Source organism: Anser anser (genome assembly GCF_964211835.1).
Source record: "Anser anser genome assembly, chromosome: 5".
Taxonomy (NCBI): domain Eukaryota; kingdom Metazoa; phylum Chordata; class Aves; order Anseriformes; family Anatidae; genus Anser; species Anser anser.
Window position 1 is genome coordinate 41,762,343 of NC_139725.1, and position 20,366 is coordinate 41,782,708.

At 41.9% G+C, this 20,366-nt stretch overlaps 1 protein-coding gene across 14 annotated transcripts in view; it reads left to right on the forward strand.

Moving 5' to 3' along the window:
• The first annotated feature begins 1 nt into the window (after position 1).
• Positions 2 to 20,366, forward strand: part of TTC6 (tetratricopeptide repeat domain 6) — a 71,964-nt gene continuing 51,599 nt past the window's right edge. For 6 of the 14 annotated variants that reach the window (XR_014584882.1, XM_083837753.1, XM_083837758.1 and 3 more), the window contains exons 1-6: positions 2 to 139; positions 679 to 788; positions 953 to 2,412; positions 11,632 to 12,782; positions 18,194 to 18,277; positions 19,075 to 19,164. Coding sequence is in view for 13 of the 14 variants with exons in the window: in XM_083837753.1 (XP_083693879.1) it covers positions 11,976 to 12,782; positions 18,194 to 18,277; positions 19,075 to 19,164 (981 nt within the window). In the remaining variant the exon portion in view is untranslated. The other 8 variants (XM_083837751.1, XM_083837747.1, XM_083837754.1 and 5 more) reach the window with 8 other exon arrangements.

Genomic DNA, 20,366 nt, shown 5'->3' on the forward strand with positions numbered 1-20,366 from the left:
AGGCGTTCGCACCTACAAAGCCGGAGATGCACCTGCAAACAAGGCAGTTCCCCTCGCCTGCAACTCCCCCCGGGGCGGCACTTTATTTGCAAAGCAGCGTAATTGGTTTAAGCTTGCGGGAAAAGAAGAAGAGACGGAGGTGGGAGAGGGGGAAGAGAGTAGGAAAGGGGGGGAGGAACCCACCCCTTTCAGATGGACAGGACAAATGCTAGGAGGGATCGCTGGAACTGAAACGAGGCAGATAAGGGAAGGGCAGCCCCCTCTGTTTGAATAGAATGCAAAAGGCCATCCAGCCTTAAACCCCCGAGATTAGAGGCAGTATTTACTAAAGTCCGGTAGATGTTCCTCTAACTCGATGGTCGGGACGTGCTCCAAAGTCCCGAGCCCCGCAGTCAAACACGCTCCCCCAGCTCCCGCCCCCCCCCCCCCCCCATTCAAAGCTCAGCACGGCGCAGGTGCCTCTGCGCCCCCCGCCCCTGCCGCGGCGCCCCCCGCTCTGCGCTGCGGATGGCCAGCAGCGCCTCAGAGCCCCCCGTGGGTTGCTCGGAGCCTCGGACCCCCCCCCACTTTGGGCTGCCCGGAGCCCCCCGTGGGATACCGGCAGCCCTTCAAACGGGGCTGCCGCCCTAAGGCTGCGGTGATGGTGATGGTGTTTCTTTCTTGGTGTCTTGCATTTAGAAACCCTGTGAGTCACGGCGCAGAGACACAACACTACAGACACCCAGTGCATGCGGACAGAGCCTTGAATGCGGATCCACCGAGGTTAACCTCCACTTGGCAAACATCAGGTGAGTCACTGGAACCGTTTACTGTCTTTACCGTGGAAAGCCTCCAGGCCAGAAGGCTACTTGGGAAGCCTTGTCTGGTGCCAGGCACCCAGGAGCAGCAATTAGAAGTAGCGGCTATCCCCTTACCAACTTCTTGCTCCTTACCTTTATTTCTCACAAGGAAGAGAGGAGGAGGAATCTGCGTGGGCTGAAGGGCAAAAAGGGGCAACAGCGATAAAACAAATCGACGTTGGACAAAGCTCCTTAAAATATGGATGTAGGGAATCGCTCTGTCTTTGAAGACGGATCTAACATACCCTTGTTCTGTTCCTGCCCTGGCCGGCTCTTCAAGCTTATGTCATGACCAGAGACTTTTATTGGGTTTCTCTTCTTGAGCTTTTTCCCACCCAGTTACTTTTTTCACCTGATAGCAAATAAATAAATAAATCCAGAAATGAAAATAATAAATACTCCCCACCTACAAAATCAACCAACCAACCAAATAAACAACTTCCCCCCATTCCCAACTATCCCGGGAATAGAAATTTGGAAGGGAAATAAAATTTATTGGGATTTTGAAAAACTTTGGCTTATCATATCACACAAACTAAAATACACAGCTGCGTCCGAATTTCTTCCTTGCATGTTTATTGTGCAGCAAGATCGCAGTTGCTTCCACACTGATTTATCCTCCAGTGATCTGCGAAAATGCCACCTTCACAATCACGATTTTTTTAAAAAAAGTTTCTTATATAGAGGAACCAGGGATTAAAATGACGAGATACAGGTTATCTCCGCCTCGAGAAATATGTTTTAACTTGTCCTCTAAATGCGTTTTCTGTTATCCCTTTCTTTGTTCTTTCTCTCCTCGTCCTTTTTTCTTTAAATCTGGCAACAGAATTAAGTCAAATCCTTGAAACAAACAGAACTCTGGAATCAGCAGACAAGAATAGGGAATGAAAATGTGTCTTGAAGGAAATAAAATGAAAAAGATAAAAGTACTGAGTTAAAACCCTACTTTTCCAAGTGGTCAGCGTACACAATTGGAAATTGGAGCAAAACCTAGAGGAAAATCTAAGAGATACTAAAATTGCGGTCTTTATGTGTGCACCCTCCCTCTTTCTCCAGTGGGAACAGTCTATACACCTGAACACAGAGCCCCTTCCGTGGTGACTCGTTCAATTCGGTGCTTAGGTCTGCTCGGGAGCCTCCCAGAAGAACAGCCGCCTCCGGCGAGGCTGGGAGGGGTTCAGCAGCCCCAGTGCCCCGCCGGCGGTGCCTCCTCTCCGTGTGACCTCGGGGCGGTGCTGCCCCGCTTCCCAGGGCACAGCCCCGCGGGAGCAACACCCGCCGGGCCGCCGGACAGCCCACGCAGGGCTCGCTCCGTACCTGGAAAAAGAGCAGGCACGAACCCCACAGGCGGCACGCTCCTCGGATGCCGGTACAAAACGCGGGGCCGTTTGGCCGGGACCGCCCCCGAGGCGCAGGGGGCACCGGGTCCCGCTCCTGGCTGACCGTGCCGGGCCGGGCTGGGCCGTGCCGGGCCGTGCCATGCCGGGCAGGGCGTTGCGCAAAGCCGCAGCGCCTCCTGTTGTCCGGCTGCGGCTCCAGGCTCTGCGCCCTGTTCCTAACGTTGCTCCCGGAGGTGAGCGCACAGGCGGGCTCCTGTCGGTAATCTTCTCAGAGAGCGTTTAGGTTCGTTGTGCAGATCGGTAAGCCCGAGGCAGAGTCAGCCGCTGCTGGAAATTCCCTTCAGCCCAGGCTGCTGTGCTGCGGCCCCGGCGGCTGAAAGCTTTCCTTGTGCGAAGCAGCGCATCACGACGGGTATGCCCGTGGCCATGGGAAACGAGGGGATTTCGGTAGTTCCCCTCGGCCCGCTCCTCCGTGCCTGCGAAGCCCTGCGTGGGATGCTCGGAGAGTCCGGCGCAACTGGTCCGTGCCCTTTGCAGCAGCCCCAGAGGGACGGAAAGGGCTCTGCTAGGATGCAGGACGCGTGGTACCGAGCAGGAGCTCTCCGGATGCGCACAGCTGCTTGCGGCTTTCCGTATTTCGGGACGGGAACCGTGGCCCGGTTTGCACGGAGCCTTTCCCCAGATCTCGTTAGAGCAGTGCCACTTTCTCATCACTTCATGCACCGGTTTCTCCCCTATTTATTTATTTATTTATTATTAATTGTGGGGAGCTACTTGTTCACCCTGGAGAAACGCGCAGGCGAGCTGTATTTTCGCTCTTTAAACGGGAGCAGGGTCTCTGCTCCTGGCTCCGCCGGTGCACTGCCAAGGAGGGAAGCACGATACCGGCCCTAAAAGAGGGGAGCGTGCGCACACGCGTGTCTGTGGGAGTGAGTGTCAGGGCTTGGCTCGCCCACGGGTGCCCAGCGGCAGCACTGGCAGCGGGAGCTGGACCAAAACCCACGCGGGGACCGCCGGTGCCCTCTGCCCAGCGCTGCTCGGGAGCGCCGCCCGCAGGTACTGTCCCACGCGTGGGGCGGGCGAAGGATGGAGCTGGCGGGGGCTTTAACTGTACCTCCGGGGGACGGGCAGCGCTATTTTAATGCGCTCCTGCCTAAGAGTCACTTGTTCTCTGGAAGAGGCAGCGCCCGCTGGCCAGCTCAGTTTGTCTCGCAGGTTTTATTTGATTTTATCCAGATGCCGCCGCCTCCGGCCTGGGGATCTGTCGGCGGTGCTTGTGCGGGGCAGGGCTCTACCTCGGAAAAAGGCTGCCAGGCTGTCTCCGCGTCAGGGTGCCTCCCTTGCTCCTCACTCTACAGCCGCCTTTTCATTTCCCCGGCTCTGCCTCCCGTACAGACCCGGCTCTCCCGTCCCTCCCGGCGGTGGAAACCCCCCGGGTTTGTTGCCGACCCCAAATCCTCCCCACCCACGCGGGCAAACAGGAACCGCGTGGGAACCCTGCCGGTACCCGCAACCGGGATGGGTACCGCCCGCCGCCCTCTGCTTCCCCGCTTCTCTTCGTCTCCTTCATCCTCCCCGCGGGGCTCAAGGAGGCTGCGGATCCTCCCCCCCCGGAGGCCCAATCCTGCCGGGGCCGAGCCGTCGGGGCAGCGGTGGTGCTCCCACGCGTGTCCGGGGGTTCGCTCCCGGTGCGCGTTTCACGGGTGCTCTACGAGGCCCCGTGGACGTTGCACGGCTCGTTGCAGAGGCGACTTTCTGCTGCCGCACTTTGTTTTACTTAATTTTATTTATCTTCGTTACTTATTATTATTATTTACTTTATCCCAATTCATCTAATTTCTTTTTATTTCTCTTTTTCTTTTTAATTTTATTATAATTCATTGCAATTCATTACATTTAATTTTTTTCTATGCATCATTCAGCACACAAGTAGAGACATGAGAGACATGAGAGACATTCCTGACATAAAATAAATACATCACCCCATCCCCAAAAATACATATCTGACCAATTAAAGAGAAGCACAAATAACGAAATGAAAAGCTACAAATAAGCTAGTGTCTGACGGTGGCAGAGAACAGAGTAAGGAAGTGGTTTACTTTTTCTTTAGTGTAACAAAATAGCTCTTAAGTAGGTAAATCATGATCCAGTGTATACAGTCACTTCATTTTTGCTAATTGGGTAGATGTGGGTATGTTGCTTGCAGAACTTCAGCTGGTAGGATGCTGGCAAAGTCTGTCTTACTTACTTTACATTAAAATAAATGCATTTGACATTTCTCACTTGATTCAAGATTAGACATATAGGTATGTATTTCAATTATTGGGTGCATTATTTATGTTATGATTTACTGAAACATAAGTGGCAATGCTACTAATATTTATTTCAATCAGTGTGCCAATTCTGATGCAATTACTCTACATTTTTGAAAGTTTTCTTTGTTTTATTTTAAAGTGCGCTTTGTTTCAAAGTAATGGCAGTAATATAGCATGGAAGAAACAGTACTAAAGGAGATGGGAATACAGTTACGTGCAGAGATAAACAAATATACTTCAATGGCATCTGCTTGGAAGAGTCTCACCTAAATCACAAAAATGGTGTTTCAGGACATACACAGATTTCTGAAATACATGTATAAGGAAGTAATAAAGCAAACTAAAATGCAGTTAATCTACATAAACTGGTATCAGAAACAAAGCTTGGTAGGAGAGGCACTTTTGCATGAATCCTAGAACTACTTCCTTGTAAAAGCTGAGAAAGGCTTCCTGGCCCACTGTCTGTCCTTTCTTTTCCATTTTTTTTTTTTCCCAACAGTATCTGCTCATTGAAAAAAAAGTATTTCCACTCCTCATGAATCTGACTTCTCCAAAACCTGCAGTGAGTTCTCTGTGAGAACATCTGTTTTACTGATGTAAGCCAAAGATCCCTGTATTGGTCAAGTGATGCAGAGCTGATCAGCTCCTTGGGATATTCATGTCAATATAAACACACCCATTCTTCTGCAAACTGACCTTTCTAAGCAGAAGGTTGAGCTGGCAACCTGGATTTTGTGTGATGGAGAGTGTAGAAATGTTATTCTTCTATCACTGCATAGTACCGTATTTTCATTTTTTTTTTTCCCTGATTTCCCTTGCCTGTACAAAATATTCATTTCCCTTCTCTGTCTCTACAGCAGTTTTACAGAAAAGCATGGGAGAGACCAGTATCCATCATAACTGTCTTTCTCGGCTGGCTTCAGCTCTGAAGAATCAAATGTACAAAATCAAGGCTGGCTTATTTAAAGTCTTCCCCAGGGAGCAGTTCCACAGCTTTACCCAGCTTGCAGTTCCTAGAGCACAAATGAATTCAGGCTGTGTTAACTGCACATTTTCTTGAGCTGTATTAATACGGACACCCAGAAATTGTGGGATGTGTGGTAGTGTGATCACTCATACAGAAACACTTCAGCCATTTACACCATCAGGGGACATATACTAACCTGCACATAGCAAAAAAAATGATATTTGCCCTGGAAAAGGATGTCTGGAGGCCCTATGTAACACATCCCATAGTTTTACATTGAAATGTGAGAATGTGAGTATCAACCAGTAATACCCTGAAATCATAAGCAAGACCCATAAAATAGGATAGTCAACTCGCATCTATGGGAAAGTAGAGGAAGGTCTGGATTCAGTAACATTTTAGGACTCCTCAGGGGCAGCAGCTGTTCAGTAGTTTGGAGAGTGGTTGGCTCTCCCAGCAGTTGGTCTGAGCTTCTGCTGCTGCTTCAAGCATTTCAAGGGTAATTCTTCCTGCTGAGCAGATTTGAAGAGTATGACATCAGGAAGGTCACTTAGCTCACCATGTGCCTTCCCTTCCGCCTTCATGTGAGCTCACTTCTCTGTGCAACTACTGGTGAGACAAGGAAGAGGCAGGGCTAAGCAGATTTCATTCATTCCTCCTCCACCCTTCCACAGCCAACAAGGCAGCTGCCTAAATGTTTCTGAAGTGCATGTGGTTTCAGGGTTACTCCTTTTTAGGTAGCAACTTAAGGTGGGATTGTTGGGAAGTAAGCCAACACTGCTTTCCTTCATGTCCTGTAAAGGATAGAAATTCCGTCTTCCAGCCCAACACTTTCATAGTTGGATTAGGTGGCTTTCCTATTACCTGTTGAACATTGAATCTTTAGCTCTTTTTCAGGATCAATAACCAACAAATATTCCCCTCACCACTTGTTCTGTGCCAGAAATCCTGTAAATCTTTTCTAACCTTACCCTATGACACAACTGAAACTTCAGCTTTTGCAGACATCTCTCCTCACCCCTTGCAGGACATTTCCTTTTGCTGAAGAAACTAAGCAGATGTAAAGATTTTTCTTGTGATTAAATAGGATTTCATTGTCCTTCAATGCTGACACTTCATCTGTAAAACCTGGGGAGGACTCTTCAACTGTGATATCTAAAAGCACACGTGCATCACATATATATAGATACACACACATTCACAGTCAAGTTGTTGTCCTAAGTGTAAAAAGGGTTGGGGTAGAATAAGGGACTGGAAAATCTACTGTTTTCTAGTATTAACTGAAAGACAATAGAGAACAGAGATAACAGGATCAAATTTTAAATCTAAAGCTAGTAAAGGGCTGAGCCCAGCAAAGATTTTGGCAGGTGTTTAGCTGTAATTTCTCGATTTATTGCTTACAGCCTTTTTTAAAGCCAGGAGTGTCTCTGACCTTGTGCCTATAATAAAGGCTGTGTGTGATAGGCTTCTAGAAGTTACTCATGTAAGTTTTCTTAGGTTGTATAATGAAATGGCACATAACTGAAAATATTGCAGTCTCATCATACCAAAAAATAAACCTGAAATTCAAGATCATTCAAGATGACCCAATTTTCTCATTTCAGATATGGTTGAGAATGAAAAAGCTCCATCTTGTTTCTATCTTTTTGTTGACTTTTATTTTGAATTATAAAGGAAACACCATTATTTAAATAATGTCATTCATTTGGTGTTTGGGGGGGGGGAGAGGGCGAAGCAAAGCTCAAAATCATAGGAGGAAGAAAAATTTTAGCTATTTCTGCTGACATAGTACTGGCAAGTACAGATATCTCACAATCACAAGAGGGATTAGTAGGGGCTGGGTCTGCATCAAAGAGAGGATATAGTGATTAGAAGAATGACAATATTTTCAATGCTCACGGAAGGATTGAATATATGATTTATAATACTAATTCTGCAAAACCTTTCTATTGCTGCTTACTGCACAAGGGATTCAATATGGATTGATCTGTGAATAATAACAATAAAAAAGTGTTTGCTTCAGCTCAGCTGTAACAAAACCTTGCAGTTAACCAAAAAGATTTTCAGTGTTGACACTGTCTGACTTAAGAGATTTTTTGCCACCTACCTGTTTACTCCACTGTTCTCTTGCAGATTACTGCCCCCATGGTGTAACTGGCAGAAAAGTTTGTGTGCTACATCCTCAGAGACCATACTTCACAGATCAGCATTTTAACTTATAATTGTTTGATTTTCTCTGAGTCTTTATGGCCATTTTACACATATATGTGACAGAAACATTAAACAAAGATGTTGATCCCCTTAACTAGCAAGTAGTAATGTGTAGTCTGAGGATACATACCTTTGATTTTCCATTTACTAACAGTCAAAAATATAGTCTGTTATGGATCTGCCACTAGTTCTACTGGGAGACTTAAAAAAGTTATTCCAACTCTTTGTGTTCTTTGTGTTCTCTTTGTGGTCTCTGAAATGGGATAATGCCACCTGGGCATCATGGCAAAACCATATTTGTAAATGTGCTGTTATCCTTACAGAATTGTTGAACTGTTGAATAGCCTTGAGAAAGTGTAGTCCCATTTTGAGGCAGGGTAGACAAGCACTTTGACTGTAGCATGCCAGAAGGGAGATCAGAACCCCTCAGCAGGTCTGCTGGGGATTTAGACTTTTTTCAAGTGAAAAGGATTTCACAGCCAGCTGGAAAAGGATGCCAAGGTGAAGTTGCTATTTAAGTGTAAGCTGCAGAAGAACTAGCAATGTAGCTCTGCCCTTACTTTTCTTTTCCTTTAAGTGATTGCTATTTAGCTTTCCAGGGACTCTTTCTGGCATTGCTGGACAACCCATAGCAGGTTGTGCATATTTCATATGCACTCTGCTGTCCTGATTTGCAATTGCCTAGACCAAGGTAGCTATTGGAGAGCTCCATAACTCCTCCTGACTGTGTGCTTACTTCCTTCCGAGGCCTGGGAGGAATACGTGCATCTAAATATCGTTGCAGCATGAACTTGGATCACAGCGATGATGTGCACCAGGGGTGAGACTTCCTACACGGTGTGGACTCAGACAATTTAGGAGAAAAGAAACTGAATTTGCAGACTTTCTCTAACCAAATGAAGTGTTTTTTAAATAATCACTTTTCCTCCTAAATGGAAAAAGAAAAAAAAAGAATAAAAAGAAAGAAAAAAAGCCTTCTTTATAACATTAATAGACTAATAACCTAGACGGTGCAATTTATATGATATTAGAAAGCTTAGTGATCTGGTGAGCCCTAATTAAGAAAAATAATAATGTGTACCTAGGGACTAAACGTGCACAAGATTTTCCAAATCTAGATCCATTTGCTCAGTATAAAAATTCATCTACTGATTAAATTTTGGACTTTGCAGGCTACAGAGATGAGACTTAGCCTGTTTAACTAAATACTTAATGTTAATAAAAACCCACCTCCTGGCTTCAAGCAGCACTGTGAACATTTAGAGATGGGGCACATACTAATAGTACCTGGGGCATCGAGAAAAAGGTTTCCCTGTATTCTTGTGTACCAGATGCAGTTGTCATCTCTACAGCTCCAGCTGGTTTCTAGAGGATATTGGCAACACTTATTCCTGGAATGACTGCTAAGCAGAGTGTGTGGCTTTGTAGGGGAAATAGCATTTAGGATTTAACTGGTCAATAGCTACCCTTGGGTGCTAACTCACTTTGCTACAAGACTGAGAACCTCAATGTTGTGGAACAGGAAACATATTTGAACTACAGCTTGAACATTTCTTGCAACCTAAATGCATTCTCCTGGAGCCAGTCCCTGCTTTGCTACAAGCTGAGCTGGTGGACCACAGATACAGTAAGATAACGCAGCACACTTATTTTCCTGCAGGACACCACCATTTTACCACAACTATTAACCTAAGGAGAAAATCCACGTCTAAGGATTTTTCCTCCTTCCTAACTCTTTTTTTTTTTTTTTTTTTAATGCAAATACTTCTTGCCATTCAGCATCTCCTTATGGGAACTTCCTGATGCAAATACCTCTTCACATGCAGGGCTTTTTCTTCCACGCCCCACTGTGACTCCTGCGGAGAGGAGCTGTTCTCAGTAAACTAAATTGTTGAGGCTTCACTGACTGTGTAATTAGTTTGAAATGAATCTGCTCTCTAGACTTACAACTGCATTAACCTGCTGATAGGATTCATCTTCAATGGGGGAATCAAACACTTCCATGCTTGTTTGGAACTGCTCTAATGGCTTGGACAGCTAATGGGAATCCTTCCACACAGAACAACTACTTCCTATCCCACCTACTGCTCCTCCAACTATTCTAGTATTGCTGCTGGAGAGAGGGAGAAGCCAACTAGACACAAAATAGACAGGCTTCCTAGGGTGTATTACAGGGCTTTAATCAGTTATCTTACTACAACAAGAAGAAATCCTACTATTAATTTGGTTTTAATGTGACTGGCTAATGAGTTTTTAATCTTTAACGAGTCCTTAGTTCCCTTAGGAAGCTAAAAGTGGGTTGTCTAGCCTAGTGCATGGGGCATTGTCTGCAGGAAGTACACTGGCCACCCCCTTGGACTCCGGCAATACAATTAGGTTGGAAAAAAAGCTACAAAGCTGTAGCTGAAAGCTACAAAGAAAGGAGAGGATAATCGAAGGCACTTGCTTGTTGGATCCTTCTAATCAGCTGCATGGCTTATTTGAATCCAACGTATGCTGTTAGTCACTACAGTCCCTTGTTATCACACAGGTGTTTGGTGATCCAAACTGGAGGAAAAGAAAAAAAAAAAAAGAAAATGAAAGAGAAAAAGACTATTTTTTACCCACCATAAAAGACATAAATGGATTGTGAGCCTAATTTTGAGAAGTGTTGCAGCCCAGGGATTCCTGGAAAGCAGTCAGTACTTTGTGTTTAGACTATATGATCTTTAAAGGTCCTTTCCAACCCAAACTATTCTATGATTATATGAAACTCATTTTTCCCCTTTCCTGCTATGAGCTGCTTCCCTTTGTCCTTGTGTTCTGCACAACCAGCCCGCTGGGCAACTGAGTCAATGCGACCTTGTAGGTTTGTGCTGTATTTCCAGTTATAGTCCTCTTGGCGGACCCACTTTGACTTTTAACGTTTTCTTTTAATTTTTGCGTTCAGTTTTTATTATATTTTGAAGACCTTTGGCGCGTGTCGCCACCCCCCCAACTCCTCTCAGCGAACTCGTTTCAGCCCTCGTGCTCATGTTACTGCGGCGAAGCCAGTCAGTTTGTGGAGCCTATCCTGTTGCGGACAATCCCTGGTATTTTAAATAAAACCCCAGAGACAGAAAGTGTATTGGTGACAATAAAGCAGGCAAACGCAGCTTGCTTTGGCTTTTGTCTCCAAGCCGAGCCTTTGACGATTAATCAAGAAAATCATCCAGACCCTTAGGGAGAACGCGTATGTGACTGTGCTCAGGAGGGTAGCCCTGCGGGACACACAGAGCACCGGCAACGCCGCCCTGACCGCGGGCCCTGAGGGCCAGACCCGCGGAGGGGAGCTCCCAGAGCCGCGCCCCACGTTAACACCGCACCGCCGCTGCTGCGCGGCCGAGCTTGGCGCCCTCCGGCCGGCAGAGGGAGCGCTCGGCCCCTCGCTCCCCCGCCTGGAGCCCGGTTGCGCGGTTACGGTGCGCGTCCGTGCCCCGCCCGCCCGCCCAAGAGGCTTCGTGGCCGGGGAGCTGTGAGGGGAGCGGCGCGGGGGCGCTGGGGTAGCCGCCCGGGTGTGGGAGTGAAGTCTGTCAGGTCGCGGGACGCCGGCGTGTCCTGTTGGGAGGCCCCTTTGTGAGGGGGAGGGAGGTCCTCTGCCTGCCCCAGGTTGAGAAGCCGGGCTTGTGGGGGTCTGAGGTCACTTGTTTTTGTAGGGAGCATGCCGCTGTGGCTCCTTCGGGTGGGCGCTGAGCTTGAATCTGTCTCAGTTCTTCTTCAGCTGGCAGCTTCTGGGTGGCTTCCAGTGTGTGATCCCAAAGACTGAAACAATTTGGCATTTTTGTTAGGTAAAATGGTAGAAACTGTTGCTGGTGTTCAATTATATGCCTTTAGTCTCATTGAAATCCCCAGGGCTCTTAGTGAAGTGAAGTTGTCTTTGAAAGCTTGGGTTCTGTGTTGGCATGTAAAGTATAAAAACTCATTTCTCTTTGAATTTACAGGCTGTGTGCAGCAGGAGAGAATTGCTAGAAAACACAAGCACTTTGGACTGTTATCTGGAGGAGCTGAATATGATTAAGGAATGTGAGACTATATGCAGGGAATCCCAGCAGGACAGTCTGAAGATCAAACGAGCAATAGTTACTGCTCCTAGAAGCATGAGCATTTAGCTCTTATTGGAAGATTTAACACATTAGGTCAATCGTGTTGTTTAAGAACATTATCCTCTTCAGAGGTCAAAGAGTCCACATAAGCCTGTCATGCATATAAATAAAAATATTACTAATTAATTCATTGGGTGTTCTGAAGTTCACAGGAAGTAAGGATATCTTTTGAAGTGAGAGAAATGAAAAAACAAACTCCTCATCTCAGGGTAATGACTCACAGAAATATAACTGTGGAAGAAGGCAGTGATGACATAAATCCAGGTTCCTCTGAAAGAGTTAGCAGAGAAAATGCCACATGTAGTCATGAAAGTCGTGTTGTAAAACTGCCTGTAATAGCATCATTGGCAGGTACCGCTAAAAAAATTGTCATGGTTAAGCACCCAGCACCACTTCAGAAGCCAAGTTACTGCAGGTTTAATCTTCACACCAGTAATTCCCCTGTGTCATTAGGAAAGACAAAAGCTGTTAGTAAAGTAAAGGATAGAGTGCATATACTAAAGACGAATCCCCAAAATTTAGAAAGGGATACAACTGAAGAAATAGGCACTGTGTTTAAAGATAGTGGTGACTTTAGCTCTACAGATTTGGATACAAATAAAAACATTTCAAGGAAAGAAAAAACAACCAGGGAAAGCTGTAAGAAGGGGAGCAAAGTGATTTCAAAAGCAAAGCAGCAAGATTTAAATGTTGAATCAGGACGAGTGCTGAGAAAAGGAAGCAAGCAGCCAAGTGTGAGGTCTGCTCGAGAACAGTTGGAAGAGGCACAAGATGTGACTAGACCAGACACTTCAAAAATATACGAGAACTTCCAGCAGAGCAAACCTGAAGAGCCTACTTCCACACCAGCATTGCCTGTGAAAGTGGTTGCAAAGTCTGTTGACGAAATAACTGCTTCCCTGCAGTCTACTTCTCCATCTCCCTCAGACCAGACGATCAAAGAACTCCTGGAGAGTGTTCTTGGCCAGAAATACAACATAAAAATGGAAGTAGGTGAACCAGAGCAAGAGCAATATTTTTGTCTTGGATAAATATTACTTTTATAAGAGTTGTATATTTTTTTCCAGCTCCTACGATGTGTTATAACACAGAAGCCAGACAAAACAAATGGATAAAAATGCTAATGTATGATAGAATATTCTTCACTGTTTCTTCTGACTGTTTTTTTCATGTCCCTTAAATGAAAATGAGCCAATATAAAAATCTATTAAAACCTAAGCTCTTTTTGGGGTGATAATTGTGTTATACTGCTTATAGTTTAATATAACTTTTTCTTTACTTTTTTTTCCCTTTATGTATGGCATATTCCAGTCTAAGTGATGAAGAGGTGTGTTAAATGTATCCAGAATGTTGTTGGAAGTATTACTCATTTCAGTTATTGTTTGGATGTGAAGTCTCAAGAAGGCGAATTCTGCATTGTCACGGCTGGGTAGATTGTATAGGCTGTTGTAAGAGAGTGCCTTCAATTACGGCAAAAGATATCAGTAATACATCAGTAACATCATGTAGATGGTACAGAAGACTTTCTTGATTTTCACCAGAGGGTTGCTTCATTTATTGATTAGACTAGTAACTTACTTGCAGATGGATTTTTCACCTCTCTGAGCAAGCGTGATGGTTTTATTCTAGTTCCACAAAGGCTGAAGCTTATGTCCCAAAAATTGCTACCACATCTGATATTCATGCTTGCATTTGTTGTTAGGGGTGCCCTGAGATGAGTGGACCCATGGCAGATGAACTACTCCTTTTAAACAGTAACTGCCTCTTCAGGGAATTATGGGAGGCTGATGAACCTGTGTTTTAGGAAATGATAGCAAACATTGCTTCCTGCAACTATCAAAATACTACCTTTATGTCCAAAAAGTATCTCATATTGAATGTTAGACTGTAAGTGTAGCCCCTTACATTCCTTTAATGTTAGATACAAAAGTTAGGTCAAAAAAGAATTCTGAACTGAGTTAATTTAAATAAGTCCATGAGCAGCAATGGCCTGAAACTGCATTTCCAGTAGATCTATGTCCTTAGATTTAATTTACTACTGTTCTGGGAGCTGTTTGTGTGGGTGAAGCCCTCGTGTCTTTCCCACCCTCCTACGCCCTACCCCTGCTGCGCATGTTTTCTGCTATACAATTGGGATTGAAATCAGAGTTGCTTTTCCTTAGTGTGGCAGCATTGATATGGTCCCTCTTCATTGCTTTACTCTTGTTTTAGGAATGTGATAATTTGGGACTGTTCTCTTTCTGTTAAGCCTGGTTGAAATTTGCCAGTTGGTTACAAAAATACCTCAGGGGAGATGGGAGAGGAAAAGGACTAAAGAAGATCCTAGACCTGGAAAACCATTTCTTGTTCAACTTACCAAAAGTAATTGTTAGTATTTAGTAATGTGTACTACATGGCTTGGTTTCCTCTTACTCTTTTATAAACGTGTTATGTGTTGTAGGTAAGATTTTAAAAGTCCAGCCTCTAGTATGTCCTAATGGTCTTGATCAGAGGTGAACTGATTCTCTATTGTTTGTAGTGGGAGCTACTGGGCTCTGAGGTTTGAAAATGGCCTCTGGAGTACTGTGATGTCTAAAACATATCAATCAAGTTCAAAGTAAAATGAAAATCTAAACTGGGTGATGTCTTTCCGGTCCAGTTGTTTGTTTAATGTTTTTGTAGATATGGACATATGGAAATTAGTGAGGATGAATGACACTCTTACTGATCACACTTTTTTAACTGAAGGCATTTGCAGCAGGTGTCTTTTGAACTTAAGTGACCTTATCAATAGGATGAGGACTCTAGAAATTCTTTATTATTATTATGCGTGGTTTATTTGCTTTAGACTGAGCTTCAAGACTTGTCTTCTCTAATGAAATAAGAAATGTATTATTTTAAATGAAATAGAAATACCTAGGAAAAGAACAGAACTACTAAAATGAAAACAAGCTCTCAGAATTAAATGTGATTTTAATTTCTTAAAAAAATACAAAAAAATATTCTGTTCACTTTATTATTGCCTTTGAATTAATGACTGGTTAGCATTGATAACTTATGCTATTGTTGTGAGGGGTGAATGCTGATTTTCTCACAGCATTAAAAAGAGTATTATCTGGTGAATGGGATGCCAGCTTGGTGGGACACTAGTACTTAGTCCTATTTCCACTAGGGGAAATCAGAATAATGATTCCTGCTTATTATATCAGAATATCATTTCCAATGTCTGGAGTAATTTTGTTGCTTCAGGGCCTGTTGCTACCCCTGAAGTACATTAAGTTATCAAATTATATGTTGGATTTAGTATCCACAGGAGGATGTTTATATTCGTACCAGAAATGCATTTTCTTAGTGTTCAGCTTGATGTTCAGCTTTCTTGGTGATGAGCCTGCAGCTCATCATCTTCAGTTGGTTTATTTTCAACAGATCAGTTCTTGGTACCTCAGAGGAGCTTGTGAGAAAAACATGTGTGTTCTAGAAAAACAGAATCAATTTGGAATGTGTCTATTAAACAGGGACTATACAGTGTACCATACCATCAGCAAGCCAACATAAAATATACATCTTCTTTAAAAAACGTCTCTTACTGTTCAGGTACTTCCAGTTGTGAGTGAGGCCTTGAGGAGATGTTCTCAGTAATGGTTTAGTACTCTCTCAAAAGTAGTTGGATGGAGTCTAATTATTTTTAAAATTCAGGAAGAGATGCTCACTTGTTTGTGTTTTGCTCGTAATTACAAGAAAATATAAACAAATATTTGTTCATCACTTTACAATATCTTATTTAGTATTTTCTGTATATGTTCCTTACATTTCAGTTGATGTTAAAATTATACAATAGATCATGTATTGCTTTCTGATAAAACAATATTTTTAAGAGGCTTACTGAAAATATATGTTTTTTTTCCTTTTGAGCACTATAAGGTATATTCTAATTTTCACAGAAATGAACAAGACACTTCAATTTGTTACATTTAGATCTCTTTAAAAATAGCTGAATCAAGACCATGAAGCTTTTTATTATGAATTTGATACTATATCATTAATTGTGTAACCACATATTAGTGGTTATGCTCTATAAGGTTAATCATAGCAGAGGAAACAGTATGTTGCTTCCTGCCGTTGTCTGAAGGAAGTCAGTCTTCAGGAGTGGATATTACCAGTCCTGGACACATGATTTATATTATAATTATTTTTCTGGAACAACTAACTTGTACTACTTCTACTTTATTATTATTATTATTATTATTATTTTTAAGATGTACTGTTTTCACGATGTTACAAGAAGCAGCCTAGTGAGAGATATGTGGTATACAAGTGTGGACTTATGAAATCTAATCTGTTTATCTTTTCAACAGTACTAATACACATAACGAATTAAAAATAATCCAGTTGTGCAATTATTACCGCTTGTTGTAAAAATGCTGCAGGCTTCATGGGGCAAGGACTGTCTTTTTTACCCTGAAGTCTAAAAAATAAATTAATGGGAGAGTAATCCTGATTTAGGCCAGTGAGATGCTGCTAAAAGAGAACAAACTGATTTTAATCAGTTTAATTAGGACATAAATTTAGATGTAATTACTAGAAAAAAATACTGAAAAAAAATCTGAATTTTCTGCATGTCAAGACTCACGATGCTTCTTTTCAGCAACAAAGGACCAAAGACATATCAAAGTGACTGAAAATGTTAAAATAGTTTCTCTTGAATTATGAAGGTGCTCAGGTACCTAAATAGTTTCCTACAAGGGCAGCAGGAAGGCTATGGCTAGTAAAACTGTTTTTTAAAAGGCACAATAGAATTTTCCATCACAGGGTAAAATATCAGCGCAGGAAGAATCAGCAGAATGTTTGAGAATGGATCCATGAGAATTAAGAGTTGCCACAGGTCTCAACACTTTTATTTCCCAAAGCTAGATCAAATCCCTTTGGCCTAGTTTTTGTTAATACAAACAGACAGCCCATAGTACATATATACACAGTACACATCATTTTATTAAAATAACACAACAGCATTGTGCCTGCAATTCTCCCATGGGGAGTGAACAAAAGAGAAAACACCACACCCAACAAAGGAAAGCAGTCACATAACATGTGCAGATGTCGAACATGGCTTGGAGTTATTGTTTGTTCACATAATTCTGTTGATTTTGACAGAAGAGAGAAATTAATGCATAACATTATAATTTATATATTCTGTCAGAGTTTTGAAACAAGTTCATCAAGTCATTAGTCCATAGTAATCACTATGTTTGAAAGCGTGCACATGTTGTAAAGAAGAGGAAGATTATTTAGTATAGCTTGGGAAGATAATGCTGAATCTGTTTATTTTAATCTGAGGTGTTACTACATTCCCAATGGTGATGAAAAGAATATGCAGTATGATTTTTTTTTCTTAATCGGCCATTTCTGTCAAAGGTAGATTAATCGGTAAGGGTTTGGTTAAAAACAAACCACCAATGTGAGAGTATACTTATTACCCAGTTTGTTAAAATGCAATTTAATTTGACATGAAAAAAATCCTAAGCATTAAAAAAATACATTCTTAGATCACTAGGTGAACAATGTAATAAAAATCTACTATGTGGAAAATTCTTACATTAAAAGAGCAAATGAACACTTGCAACACCAGCAAAAGTTTTTTCTCATTAAGTGACAGGCTGTTTCCAACACATACTCAGCTGACAGTTTTGATGGAGCCATGCATTGACTTGTGGCTCTGAAATATTTTCCTCCAGTATATTTCACATTTCTGTGGTAATTTTAAAGAACTGTATTCTACAATGAAATAAAGTTTAGTTTTGATACTCCTGCTTGTTACCGTTATCTTTAAAATGTGGTTCATCAAACCAGTATATGTCACAAAGTGTAAAGTATGTGTGTGCTGAGTTGCGTACATGTATACTAACCAGGTGCTTAGAAAACACACTGTCCTTAAACTACCAACTCGTTTGAGAGTTGTTGCTGGATTTTATTTCTGACTGTATTTATTTTTATTTTTTAAATTATTTTTTATGGATATACTGTAACCAAAAGGGGACTTGCTGAGACATTCTTTTTATGAGAAAAAGTAGTGTGTGTGGGAACTGAGAACAACTCTACATTTTGTAGCAGCGTTTCTGCTGGTGGAAAAATTATTATTTATCTCCTGTGGAGAAAATGATTAACTGAAAATTGCACTCAGCATTTAAAGTTTACTGCTACAGGCAATTTCATGGAGAAGTTGTTTATAGTAAAGAGTTAAGTATGAGTGCAAATGTTTGCAGAAGATGAGCCCGAGATTGTCTCTGTATCTACTTGTTGCTTTCAAAGTAATACATGTAGTAAAGACCCAGCCTTTAATTCATGCATATATATTATTTTGACGTTGTTTTGTTCTGTAAGGTAGTATGCATAACAACATATATATATTTTTTCTCTTATGCAGCAGGTACTGGTCGAACATAAGGAAATAAAATCTGAATCTCAAGATAGCAAAGAAGTCCTGCCAAGTTTTCACCAGGCAAGCCTGGTAACATTCTACATTATCTAGGAATGTTAAAATATAATAAGTTAATTGTGCTTCTATTTACTTGCAGAGTTGTTCAGATAGGTAGTTCATATTTTAAACTGATAAAACAGGAAAGGAAATGAAATAGTGCTTGAAACCATTTTGGTACTTCATAAATGATAAATATATGTCTATTTTTCTGTCCTTCCCTCTTGTGTCTCTTGTTCATTCATTTTCTTCCAGGGTTTGATTCTTCAGCTACTGGATATACAGAATTTCACTATTATTAAATAGCATGAGGATTAGGGCAATGGGCTTACAAGGCATTCATCTATATTCATATATATTAATGCCCATCATTCTATGCCTTGCATTCAAATTGTTTTAAAATTTTAAATATTTAAACTTAGGTATGTTTGGGGGGGGGGTTGCTTAATGTTTAGAGGTGTTAATGATTTATTTGCTTTAAAGGATTGTATATCTGTTGATGTCCATTTCTACTGTATGTTTCTTCTCACATTTTGGAGGCATAATTTGTAGAAGAAACAGACTAAGATAAGAAATCTCTACAAATATTATTTAGCATTAATCATTGTAAGTCCTTTTGACTGTTACTGTATTTATTTTTGAAAATCCATTTAGTGATTGAGGAAGTATTTGGTTTAAGATAAATTTGATACAGTGTTCTAGGTGCTTCATAAAATACATGAACAACGAAAATAATCACACATAATAAATATTGTACTGAAGCACAAAAGTGTTTTTGAAAAAATATTGTATGTTCACCTCTGAAATGGATTTTCTCTTTCCCCCAAAAGACACCAGTTGTTCAAAAAGAACCTCAAGCAGCAGAAAATGAGTCTCAGCCTACAGAAGAGATATTAACACGTAATAATCAGGTGAAAAAGGTAAGCAGATTTAGTACTCTTGTGAGATAGTATTAGTGATTTTATGCTTTAGAGCGTACAGGGGTTTGCAAGATGTTTTCATACCACCTGCCCTTTAAAAGAAGACTCTTCTATAAAACAGGTCTCCATACTGGTCTTGCAGCTTAAGGTTAGAGGGAAAAAAAAAAATTAAGGTTCATTCGGTCAGATGTTGGGTTAGGCTTCTCATTATGAGATTGGGAAGAAGATTACAGGTGAAACAACATACAAATAGAATCCTCATCTACATTTAACAACTGTGTGCCTTCCTGGAAAATGGCATAATGCTCAATATCCTTTTGGTTTTGCGATATTTCATGCATGACAAAAGCTGCCATTAGGATATTGACCCTATAAAGCTTTTTAGTAGAGAACACGTTAAGTTTATAAAGACAGTACCATAGAGAACAAATTAAATTCTAAAACAAAAAAAATGTATTTTGCCATACGTTGTCAGTTTCCAGCATTCTGATATTTTGAGGATACAACCAGATCAGTCAAAAGAAACCTTAACCTGGCTCTTTCTGCAGCTTCATTATGAATGATTACTTTTCCCTAAAATTATTACACATGCTAAATGTATTACGTGAAGAGCAACCAAGACTGGGATATGTTTCCTCTAGGCAGTTTTATATGCAGAAATACCAGATAGTTATGGCTTAAACTTAAATAAATGAGATGAACACAAAGTTGGATAAGATACCTGGAAAGACAAATGCAGTTATTGAAATAAGGGGATAAAAGGAAGAAAACAGAGGACACAAGCAACAGATGTGGAATGCTTGTTGATAGTAATATTATTGGACAATAAGTTGTTTCAAGGTCTAGTCATAGTGAGACAGATCTAGTCAAAATTAGAAACCTTTTGAATGTCTAAGACCCTTGTGTCAGCTGCTTCTTCATCTCTTGCCATCAACTGTAGTTTGGCCCTGATCGTGTCTTGTCAAGCTGCACGGAGAAATGCATAGAAGAAAGGTAGATATGTCTCTAGGATTTCAGAGCATTAGTGACCAGATTTCCCAATCAATTTTGGGATAGCATAGAACACAAGATGCACACAGTTTTTCCTGCACACAGCTAAGGTGTCCATCACAGTCTCAGCTCTGAGACTGAGTCACTGGGAGACAACAGAAACTCCTCATCAGTCCTGGAGCAGCATCCTGTGCTGGGGCTACAATAAGCAT